Source organism: Ovis canadensis, chromosome 3 (assembly GCF_042477335.2).
Source record: "Ovis canadensis isolate MfBH-ARS-UI-01 breed Bighorn chromosome 3, ARS-UI_OviCan_v2, whole genome shotgun sequence".
Taxonomy (NCBI): Eukaryota; Metazoa; Chordata; class Mammalia; order Artiodactyla; family Bovidae; genus Ovis; species Ovis canadensis.
The window spans coordinates 121,311,992-121,324,589 of record NC_091247.1 but is presented as its reverse complement, the minus strand read 5'-3'; the positions used below and the strand labels follow the sequence as shown (position 1 = coordinate 121,324,589).

Here is a 12,598-nt window from a genome sequence, read left to right as displayed (position 1 = left end):
AGTTATCTTTCTGTTATCAGTTCTTGTCTAATTCTGTTGTGCTCTAAGACCAGGCCCAATATGATTTCTATTCTTTTAAATTTGTGATGGTGGTTTTTATGACCCAGAGTTTGGTTTATCTTGGTCATCTTGCAAGCTAGAAAAGAATGTATATTCTGCTATGCCTGTGTTATTTTTATGTTAGTCATTTGTAAACTAAAATGTGTTAAGAATTGAAGAAAATGTGAAGATGTATTTACCTTAGAAATCTTGTGTTAAATTTAATCAGACATATTCTTGTTCCATAAATAAAACAATTAAGAAGTAGACATATGCTTAAATAAGTAAAAGCTAAAAATCTTTTTTATTCTTTTCAGTTTCTGCTTTTGTTAGAATTATCTAAATCTAGGAAGTAAATTTTACATTCTTTATTTTTCGTCTTAATTTACTTAGGATAAAACAAACTTTGCTAGACTTTTTAAAAGAAAAGATACATCTTTTTTGAATGTGACAGAAGTAGTAAACCAAATTATGATGATGGTGGAAGTAATTTCAAAGAGATACAGACCAAAAGAGTTTGTACTTGTTTTGTTGAGAAGTATTATCCCTCCTATAGTGAGTTCAGTTTTTAGCCATTATTGATAGGGAGCTGCTAAAACCATAATGGGGTTATTTGCAGTATTGTACTGGCTGCTGAAACAATAAAACCACCAAATTTAAGTGGCATTTATGTGCACGGTGTTACAGTCACAACCACAAATGGCTTATTTGAAAGACAGACTGTCACAGTTAAGAAGCTGACAGAAGCAGATCATCAGGATTTCATTAGTGTTTTGTGAGTTTCTTTTCCAGTCTGACTTCAGGTTGCTGACATTAAAAAAGTAGGTATGACAAGTGAAAGCTGTTTGCTGGAAGTTGTTGGATGAGTTTGTAGCAAAGTAGATAGTTAATGTAATGCTTCCCAGCTACGCCCATAATTTGTTATATTTAGGGATACAGAAGACCAACTGTTTGACAAAGCAGGATAACAGGGGAATTTTTGTTACAATATGATCAATACCTTGATTTTGCTGACATTACAGTAATGTGAAGAAAGAAGTTACTTTTCACCTTCTTTGCTGACAAACACAGCTTGCTGTGAAGTGTATAAAACTTTGAAGGGCCATCAGATGTGGTTTGGCCTTTTTGTTTGTTTTGCGGGAGTGTGTTCTGATTAGAGACAGTGACAGGGACAGTGCTGCAGCCTATGCCAGAGCGTGAATCAGTGTCTGTTGCTGTCACTGCCAAGGCCTGGTCAGGCCAGCTGAGATCAACAGTCACGGCAGGCGTGAATTACTGAGATGCCGATACATTAAAGTTGCAGGTTAAAGAAAATTAAAAGATATTAACTGTTAACCTATGCTGACGTATATAGTAATTTTTAGAGGGAAACATTCTGACAAAAGTGTTTGACTTTTGGGATGAACACTTCGTGTTTTTACAAGCCAAAAACAGGTTTTATAAATCAACTATACTTCAGTCTTCTTTCTAATCCCCAAAAAAGGCAATGCCAAAGAACACTCAAACTACCGCACAATTGTGCTCATTTCTTATGCTCAAAATTCTCCAAGCCAGGCTTCAACATTATGCGAACGAGGAACTTCCAGATGATCAAGCTGGATTTAGAAAAGGCAGAGGAACCAGAGATCAAATTGCCAACATCCCATCATAGAAGAAGCAAGAGAGTTCTAGAAAAACATCTACTTCTGCTTCATTGACTATGCTAAAGCCTTTGACCGTGTGGATCACAACAAACTGTGGAAAATTTACCAGGCTACCTTACCTGCCTCCTGAGAAACATGTATGCAGGTCAGGAAGCAATAGTTATAGCCAGACATGGAACAACAGACTGGTTCCAAATAGGAAGAGGAGTACGTCAAGGCTGTATATTGTCACCCTGCTTATTTAACTTCTATGCAGAGTACATCATGCAAAATGTCGGGCTGGATGAAGCCCAAGCTGGAATGAAGATAGCTAGGAGAAATATCAATAACCTCAGATACGCAAATGACACCACCCTTATGACAGAAAGCGAAGCAGAACTAAAGAGCCTCTTGATAAAAGTGAAAGAGGAGAATTGAAGAAGTTGACCTAAAACTCAACATTCAAAAACAAAGATCATGGCATCTGGTCCCATCATTTCATGGCAAATAGATGGGGAAACAGTGGAAACAGAGACAGACTTTTATTTTCTTGGGCTTCAGAATCACTGCAGATGGTGACTGCAGCCATGAAATTAAAAGACACTTGCTCCTTGAAAGAAAAGCACAAATTTAGACAGCATATTAAAAAACAGAGACATCACTTTGCCAAAAAAGATCCGTCTAGTTAAAGCTATGATTTTTCCAGTAGTCATGTATGGATGGGAGAAAGCTATGATTTTTCCGGTAGTCATGTATGGATGGGAGAGTTGGACCATAAAGAAAGCTGAGCACCAAAGAACTGATGCTTTTGAACTACGATGCTGGAGAAGACTCTTGAGAGTCCCTTGGACAGCAAGGAGATCAAACCAGTCAATCCTAAAGGAAATCAACCCTGAATATTCATTGGAAGAACTGATGCTGAAGCTGAAACTCCGGTACTTTGGCCACCTGATATGAAGAGTCAACTCATTAGAAAAGACCCTGATGCTGGGAAAGATTGAAGGCAGGAGGAAAAGGAGATGACAGAGGACGAGATGGTTGGATGGCATCACTGACTAAATGGACATGAGTTTGAGCAAGCTCTGGGAGTTGGTGAAGGACAGGGAAGTCTGATGTGCTGCAGTCTGTGGGATTGCAAAGAGTCGGACGTGACTGAACAACTAGAAATATTTCAGTTTTAAAAAAAGAAACTAGTTTGATCCTCAGCCTTTTAAATATGTGTATGAGACTTATTTATCTGATAGCATCATTCTTTTCTTTAAAAAAATGATCTTAATTAGCCTTTTGTGCAAGAAGTGCTATATGTTTTCATTGTTACATAAAGACAAAGAAAAAAATGAAAGTTAGAAATTTGGGGGGGAGAAGATTTTTCAAATTGTTATGGTTCGTTCTACAATACATCAGTAAGTGATGATTTTAGTATTGCACATTTTCAAAATGTTATGATCCATTACCTTACAAATTTGATAAGATACACTTGGAATTTTATTTTCCATCAAAAAAAATCCATGCATGGGGAGTTAATGGATCAAAATTCTATTATTTTCATCAAAAATTGATTCACATTTAGCTGTAATTTTGATGGATAAATGATTGGAACTGGCTACCAGCAAAGGATTGAGGACAAACTTTGAAAAGTGTCATTTTCTGCATATTGGGTAAAAGTTAAAAATGAGCATCCTGGGCTTGCTCACATCACTTTAAGTCTCTTCTCCTCTGGTCAGTATAATCGGTGAAACTAATTTTTCTGCTGTGAACGCTACTAAATCATAGAGGTAGTTTATATATACTTTACCCCTTGTGATCAGCATTGTCATCAGTCCAACCTAGAGCAGGTTGATTAGCAAGAATGATTCCAATCTCCGAGAGAGCCGCCAGGAAGCTCGGCCTCCTAGTGTTTTCACCTGATGTAATCCTTTCCCACATCCAGCGCAGGGTTGATGTGGTAGTGTGTCACTTGTGAGGTTAGGTCCTAGAGACTGCAGTGCCTGTCTTGGTGGCTGTGCCACTCTGTCTCTGGAAGCAGCTGTCTTGTGGTGAACGTCCAGTAGAGAAGCCACATACTGAGTAACTGAGGCTTTTGACCAGTCGCTGGTTTGAAACGAGGCGTTTTGCCATCAGTCCTGTGAATGAGCTTACAGCGAAATTCTCCTCCAGTCCAGGCAAGCCTTCAGATGACTGTGGTCCTGACCAACGTCTTGACTAAAACCTCATACGAGACTCTGAAATATAAACACCCAGCTAATCTGCTTCCAGATTCCTGACCAGCAGAAGCTGTCAAATAATTTTGTTATTTTAAGCCACTAAATTTTGGCATAATTTTTTATGCACTAATAGATAACTAATGCAAAAAAAAAAGAAGCAAGCTTACTATATTAAAGATTTACATGCTGTTAGTTCAGAGTGTGAATTGCTGTTTAATATGAAGAATTGCTATTTCATTGATAACTTTTGGTTAAATAAGAATTACAAAATGACAAAAGTTGCCAGTTTGACAGCTGTTTTTTAATAATAATTGCCTATATGCATACTTCCATTGATGATGACTCATTTTCATGTAATTCTTTTTCTTCTTTATCCTATTACTGAAATATAATTTTACAGGTCTGAATCTAATGCAACATTTAGGCTTATATTTTTTATGATGTTTTTCACTTTTATCTTTCCAGTTCATTTCTTACTAAGATATTGGCCCAGGAGGTAATGGAATTTCAAAATAAAAGGAGAAACAAAGTAGTTCTTCACTACTTTGTACATTTCTACTAGTCTACATTAGGTCCCCTGTCATAGTTCTCAGAGTACCTTCCACTTAACCTTATTTGATGGTTGTCTTGGTTTATGTTCTTGTTACACTGGAAGTTCTGTGAAAGTCAGAGTCTGTGTCTGTGTTTCCTGTTACACCCTCAGTGCTCAAAACAACGTCTGGTACTTAGCAGCTTCTCAGTAGATAGATTAGTCGAAAGAATTAATTTTTTTGTATTTTTATTGTATTGAAATAATTATTAACTTTAATAATTATAAATAATTTGGCTATCATAATCATGTGTCCTCAGGGGAATGGTAATTGTTTATGGTAAATAGAAAATACTCTTGGCACTCTTCCTGCTGAATATGAGGTATCTTTAAAAAAATTTGTATCTTTTTAATTTCCATAGCACAACCACCGCCTCTGAAGAAGATGTCTCAAGTAGATTTCCCCGAACAGATAGAAGTGGATTCAGCAGGTATAACAGGGATGCAAATGCTTCAGGTAATTTGGTCTCAAGTAGCACATTGGAAAAGAAAATTGAAGATCTTGAAAAGGTATGAATTACAAATTATTTAAGATCTATGAAATTAATATACCATTAGGATTCCTTTTTCACTTTCATAGCAGCTGAGAGAGAAAAACTGAAGTGTGTAAGGATGAGGCAGTACCAGAAAAGGGAAGAAAATGAGGGGCATGATGGGAGATAACTGTTACTGTTAATTGGTACTTGTACGTGTAGTCAAACAGCAGCTTTGAATCAGTCTTAATTAGATATTTCCTAAATGCGTAGTGGCTAAGCATTTTCTGATTTCTTAGTGCTTTTCTATCCAGTTCTGTTGATGTTAAAACTTTTCGAAATGGAGTCAGTTCTTGAATTGCTTAGTATTTAATGGCTCCTCTCATTCTGCCAAGAGTTATCTTTAATATTGATATATTGGACACAGTCTTTGCCTTTGCAGTGGTTAGAAGTCCATGCTAGCAGTGTGTACTGCTGTGTGTTTATCATTATATAATCTATTCAGTTTGTAGACTTTCCTCTACGTTCTGAGTTAGAGCCTAGAGCTGCTGTGATGTCTGCGACAATTTTAAGAGTAAACCTGTTTAAGAGTATCTTTGTGTCTCAGACAGTAAAGAATTGGGCTGCAATGAAGGAACTGTGGATTTCATCCCTGGGTCAGGAAGGTCCACACTGGAGAAGGGAATGGCTACCCACTCCAGTATTCTTGCCTGGAGAATTCAATGGACAGGAGCCTGATGGGCCACAGTCCATGGAGTCATCAAGAGTCGGACACGACTGAGCGACTAACACTTGAGAACATGTCAAATGAATATTGACATTAATTTATTAACCATGGGTTCTCAAGTTTGTTCTGTAGACATTCAATCCCTAAAATTAATAATGATGCTGAATTACTTTCTGGTTGTTGAAAGCATGTCTTGTTGAATTGAAATTATTCCTTTTAAGATAAAAGTTGTTTTAAGTAGAGATTGAATTTTATTCTTTTTTATAACATTATGATTATTTTTAGTTCACATTTGAACTTTAACACTAGTTTCTGTGAGTTTAAATTGAAAAACTTTAAGGGATATATAGTATAATAGTTTTCAAGTCTGTGCACGCTCAGTTGTGTCTGACTCTTTGTAACCCTTTGAACTGCTCCTCCATCCTTGGGTTTGTTAGGCAAGAATACTGCAATGGGTTGCCATTTTCTCCTCCAGGGGATCTTCCTGACCCAGGGATTGAACCTGTGTCTCCTGCATTGTAGGCGGATTCTTTACCTCCGAGCCATCTGGGAAGTCTTAATAGTTTTCAAGGGGGTTCATCAAAAAAGGCTTTTGAAGTTCACAGAAGTTTGGACTGAGTTGTTGGCAGCAGCTGATTAAGGAGACTGCCTGCCTGCTTTCCTCTGAGGTCATAAGAAAGAAGCCAAATTCTGGCTGGGACTTTTTCAGTTCGGCTTCACTTTTGCCTCTAAGATGGCTGACCCAGCCTAACGTCCTGGATTCTAAATAAGATTTCTCTGAAAAAGGTGTTGCACTGTTTCTTTTTGTTTGTTCGTTTGTTTTGTTTGGGGTAGTACTGCATGGCTTGGTGGATCTCAGTTTCCCCAACCAGGGGTCAGACCCACACTCCCTGCAGTTACGAGTGTAGAGTCGTAACTACTGGATGGCTGGGGAAGCCACTCCATTCTTTAAGGGGGAAAAAGGTTTAAAAGCTAATAATGATTTTCAGCTCCTTCATTTTACCCGTTTGTCAGTTAACTGGCAGAGCCAAAAGTAAATGGAGGATCCCTATTTTTGTTTTCCACAGAGCAATCTCCTTTTCTTAAACTTTGTATTTTGAACAAAAGTTTTGAATTTCCTTCAGCAGGGTATTAGTCATTTAATATTAAGAGATTTTATTATTAATGGTGGTGATCAACTAAAGAGCTAAAGTCATTGTGCTTAGTTGCTCAGCCATGTCCGACTCTTTGCAACCCTGTGGACTATAGCCCTCCAGGCTCATCTGTCCATGGGGATTCTCCAGGCAAGAAGACTGGAGTGGGTTGCCATGCCCTTAGACAGGGGATCTTCCCAACCCAGGTCCTTGCATTGTAGGCAGATTCTTTACCATCTGAGCCACCAGGGAAGCCCATTTGAGTATTGGTATTTGTTAAAAACTTGGGTAAACATTGCTTTAATCTGAAGTATATTTGACAACTCCTGTATTCCTCTCATTCCCTGGTTCTTTTCTGTGGGATGGGTTCCTCCTTCCCTCCCCAAGTGACTTAAGAAAGTCACTGGAAATCTTCATATGTCTAAGGTACTTCACCAGATTTAGTGGATGTATGCTATTAAGATTAGAAACAATTGTTACTTCTCAGTTAACACTTTGTAATTCTATGTACCAGGAGGTGGTAAGGGAAAGGCAAGAAAACGTAAGACTCGTGAGACTAATGCAAGAGAAAGAAGAAATGATTGGGAAACTCAGAGAAGAGATCGATTTGTTAAACAGAGTGAGTATTCACACAGTTCTCTTTAATGCTTCTGTGTTTTCCTGTCAGTTGGATGAAAATGCATAAATGTGAAGAGTTTAATAATGTGAAGTGAATGGCTCCTTCCTTTGTTAATGCCATGGTAATCTGTGGTAGTCAGGACTGCCGCTTCATTGCGCAGACTGACCTCCTCTGGCCAGTTATCGGTTGTGTTCCTGTTACTCTTCTGGGGATGGACTGTGAATGATTTGTTTTGTGTTATGCTGGAGTCTGGGGGTAAGGGGCAGCTTGGTCAGCACCGCACATAGCACGTACAGCAGTCCTGGCACAGAGTTGCCTCGAAGAAGAACTGAAATTGCTCTTTCTTGCCATCAGAAACTCCACGAGTCTCTGTTTTTGTGGTATCTGACCACTTTTGCCCACTCCAGTTATACGTATTCATCCCCAGTTTTAGGCTTAGCCTTACTCCAAGTTCTCTGTTACTACCGGTCATAACACTTTTTCCCTTTCAGCCCCAGGATTTACTTCCTGCTTAAGAAGTAGGTATTAATGCTAGGCCATATTTAGGTAATGGTTATGAGAAGCGATTTCATAGTTTTCCTTTTTTGAAGGCTTTACATAAGATGGAGAAAAGAAATTTGTTTCAGGGGAAAAAGGAACAAATTCTTAATCCAGTCTTAACTCTGATTCTGAAAGCAGAGAAAATAGAAAGCTGCATTATGTGCAGCTCATTCTAATACAGCTCCGTGGCATTAACTGTGGGGTGTACAGGAGGACTCTGAAGCTCAGAGTTTACCTTGCTCAAGGCCGTGTGTAGGAATTGCATAGTTATATGCTGAGCCAGTAAGTGACCTTCAGGTATTCAATAGCGTTAATTTTAAGTAAGCTCTTTCATTCTTGTTGACTGCCTTTCGTCTTGGTTCAGAACATGGGCATTCCTCTGTTGGCTATAGAATGTGATTTAATAAAATCTGCAAATGTGTTTGATGTCTGTGATGTACTGGCACTGTCTTAGGCACTGTGTTTATTAAAAAGCATAAGACACCTGCCTTTACAGAGTTTATAACCTAATGCTGCTGCTGCTGCTGCTAAGTCACTTCAGTTGTGTCCGACTCTGTGCGACCCTATAGACGGCAGCCCACCAGGCTCCCCTGTCCCTGGGATTCTCCAGGCAAGAATACTGGAGTGGGTTGCCATTTCCTTCTCCAATGCATGAAAGTGAAAAGTGAAATAATGATATATGAATGTATTATTTTATCATTTAATGATAAATCTTAGATAGGTCTCACTTTTAGGAATCTCATATCTTTATTATTGGTTTTTTTTCCCCCAACAAATTACTTTCCTGATATCATTTATTTAGTTTGTGAGTAAATACAAATTCTGTGTTTGTACTTTTATAACTCAATTTGAAGACAGTATACTAAATGTATCAGAATGCTGCTGTCCAATAGTGTGCTTAGAATTCAGATTTATCTCTCCAAGTTTAGTATTTTGAATTGCAAGGGTAAATCTATAAATGTCTGCTTTTCTAACCATCAGTAAATAGTCTGCCTTGAAATCGTGTTTCTTCAAACTAAAAATTACAGTGGATTGTCTTTGTATTTATCGAGTGATTGTATTTATGGCAGTAGGATTAACATAGGCAACAGAGACCTGGAGTCTGATAATTTTAAAGCTGGAGCGTAATTACGTAGTGGCTTTTGCATTTTTGTAAACTTGAAAACCTTTCTCTTAAACGAATTATCATAGAGAAACCCTAATGTAATTTTAACCAGATCAACTCGGTAAGCCCCAGATCTCCTTTTCTGTATGCCTGTTATGTCACCTCCCCAGAGTCTCACTCCCCAACATGAACACTTGTTAAGGTCACCCAAGGTGGTGGAAGTCTGTATAGAACTTGTCCTTGGGTCCTTCGCAATGCCTAATGTGACACAATGTTTGCAGTCTGAGGCCCCAGACCTCTTACTGACTGCATATGTATTTAGCCCTTTCATTTGGGGAAGGAGGGATTTATTTTTAACTAAAAACTTGTTATTGATTATTAAAAATTGGAAGGTTCACAACAAACAGTGCTGCTTTCTGACTTCTCTCTAAAAGCTGAAAGATCTGACAGGAGCTGGTCTGCATCATCCTGGTGCCAGTGAGGAGTCTGGAGCGCTTGCTGCCTTCACCTGGGGCGCGCATTCCTTCCGAAACTGTTTTCAGAATGAGCCAGTGTTTCCAAAGTAATTGTTTATATGAATTATCTTTGAATGTGCATTTTGAAGTGTTTTTTTAAAATCACCTACAGAATATTTTTAAACATTAAAAAACTAATATATTATTTTCCTTTTTGTTTCCTAAAGGACCTAGATGACATAGAAGATGAAAATGAACAACTAAAGCAAGAGAATAAAACTCTTTTGAAGGTTGTTGGGCAGCTAACAAGGTAGAAGATTCAAGGCTCAGTGCGGAGAAATATTTTAAAACTACTGAATGTTATGGTTAATGCTAGGACACTATTCCTATGCTGTAATGCATTAAACTAACTATGTATATTTATTTCTAGAAAACAGTGGGTGTTTCTTTTCAAAATATTTCTTTTTCATTATCAGTTTCCAAAAGTATCAACCTTTTACTCCATGAATAAGTAACATCTTTTAGTTACTAAACTGGTAGGTTAGGCCTCTTTTGGTTTTGTGTGTTATGCAAATAATATATGGTTTAAAGTCACAACCATCTGAATATATTGCATGTATGGTAGTATGTTTTCTCCCTCAAAGAATATACTTAGTGTTTGTTTACATGAATTCAGATACTTTGGGGGAATTACCTGCAAAGGCCTTATTACTGATATGTGCAACTTTTCATATGTTGATGATATTTCATAAAGGCCTGTGTCTACTATCATTTTTCCTTTCAGCTTATTCTAAGCAATTTAGAAGAACATAGAGTCACATTTTTTATAACAGTCATCTTTAAAAAGGAAAGCTAAAAAAGTCACTTAATATCATGTACTAGTTGGCTAAATATAAAATTTAAGAGAATACTTGAATTGTGCTATATAGTAAATTAAAATGTACTATTTTGTATTCAGATATTGAAAAAATTTTTAAATCACTTTGACTTTGGAAAAACAGTTGTAATTTTAATGTACAATTTCTTATGTAGGTACTCCTTTTTTTATAATTATTCCAAGGTTTATAAGTGAACATGGAGTATTTTAAAGGTTGTTTATTCATCAAGCCTAAAGAGTATATATAATTTCAGTGACTGTATAAGAAAAACAATTCATATTCTTAACTACATGCATTAGAATCAAACCAAAATATTTATCCACATTTAAAACATTTATATTTACAGTAACAAAGCAGTGCATAAACAGAAATAGTACTGAAATATTTTGCTTAATTTCTGACTTGGCAGATAACACTGTGACACAGTTGTTCTCATATGAGAAAATTATTCCCCTACCTCAAATTTAAGGACTTTTCCTCTTAACTTTGGATTTTTAAAAACAGAATTATTTTGAAGAATTATGAAAATTTTCTCTTTGATCAAATAATAATAGTATTTAGACTTGTTTTATGTTACGTTTTCATGTTGAGTAAAGAAATTGTCTCCTTTAAGATACATTAAGAATGGTCTGTCTGATGTTGAATCTCTGATAGTACACCAGTTAATGTATGTAAATAGCTTGAACATAGTAAAATCCATTTTGGGTGCCTACCGACTCTTCACTTGCTATGTCACTTCATGATTCAGTTAGAAAATAGGGAGGGTAATTGCAGAGTAAATGGTGAATATCAGATGTTGAATTCTGACACTCTCTTCAGATTGCACCCTCTCGCCTGCCACATTCCCCCACTTCAGAAGTTCAATCTTGAGTAATCATCAGAGTCACCTGGATTGCTTAAAAGGAGTTCCTGGGTTACCACTTCTAGCTAGGTTTAGGTTGAGACCTTGGATAGAATAAGCTCAACATGTGGTGATTCGGATCATAATTTCGATTTGGAAACAGCTCCTCGTGCCTCTTTCCTCCCATAACTTCCATTGGAATCACTGAAATTAACATAATTTTAGCTATCAGCATTATTTCACCCTTTAGTTTATTTAATAATTAACTTTGTTTCTCGAAAACTTCTCGTATGTCCATATATATATATTTACCAAAAAGTTCAATGATAGATTACCAAACCTGATATAGTTGTAGAATTACTGCATGAGGGCCTCCTTTGGGAGAATATTCCCAGCGTGGGAGTAGTGGTTTGCTGCCCGCTTGTCAAAGTGCCGTGCCAGGCTCAGTCACTGGCTTTGGCTGTGAAGTCCTCATCTGCCTTTCTTTACCCTTGGATGTATGGCAGAAATACAGTATTGCCTTGTTTCCCATCTGTGGTTTGGATATTGTGAAAATGGTGTCAGTATCCAGCCTTAAAATATATTAGTGTACTCATTTTCCAAATAAGAGAAGTATTTTGAATTTTCTGTTTAATCCTTTGGGAAGTAGAGAAATATCTTATTTCCCTCTTTAAATTTATACCAGGTATTAATGCTTTTAAAGACCACGCCATTTTAAAATTTTCCCTTTATTTCAGTTTACCAGGAACGTTTCCAATAATCAACTTTTACATAGTGGTACGTAGTACAGATGCAGAAAGGAGTCTGACAACTTTGGCAAAGCAGTTCATGTGCTATCTTCCCTTCCATCCTTAAAATGTACATTTATATCACATACAGGTTTGACACTGAATGTTGAAAAGCAAAGTAAGATCTGCTACAGATTCCCTTTAAATTTTATAAAAAGCATTGAGATTTTTAAAAGGTTACTTAAATGTACACTATCTTAAAATACTTGACTTTTGTCAATAAAGTGTTAGTATTTGTGAAATTATTAGTCCAATTCAGAAATATTTCTTATATTTCCTGGAAATTTGTGGCATAATAAAGCATATCCAGAGTTTATGTGTTTATGATATTATTTTCCAAACAATAAGTTTATTATCTTTAGGATAAACATGACTTGCTTCTGTGATTTCTGGCATATATTATCTTGCAAATTACTGAAGTTATCTGTTTTATCTTTCTAAAATTGTTACTGATTTTGTTGCACTACAGTTACCTTTAGAGAGGAAGAGGAAGGCTTTCCGCTGTATATTTCTAAGGGGATTTACTAGATGTAAATAGCTTGTCAAACCTGCCCAAGTAGTTTAGCTTGTCATACTTGCTCAAGT

At 36.8% G+C, this 12,598-nt stretch overlaps 1 protein-coding gene across 1 annotated transcript in view; it reads left to right on the top strand.

Annotated features, from left to right (window-relative positions):
• PAWR (pro-apoptotic WT1 regulator) overlaps positions 1–12,329 on the top strand; it is a 111,584-nt gene extending 99,255 nt beyond the window's left edge. Inside the window, exons 5-7 of the mRNA XM_069584121.1 lie at positions 4,817–4,964; positions 7,302–7,406; positions 9,734–12,329. Of these exons, the coding sequence (XP_069440222.1) occupies positions 4,817–4,964; positions 7,302–7,406; positions 9,734–9,820 (340 nt within the window). The 3' untranslated portion in view covers positions 9,821–12,329. The remainder of the gene's footprint in view (positions 1–4,816; positions 4,965–7,301; positions 7,407–9,733) is intronic.
• Positions 12,330–12,598: the final 269 nt, after the last annotated feature.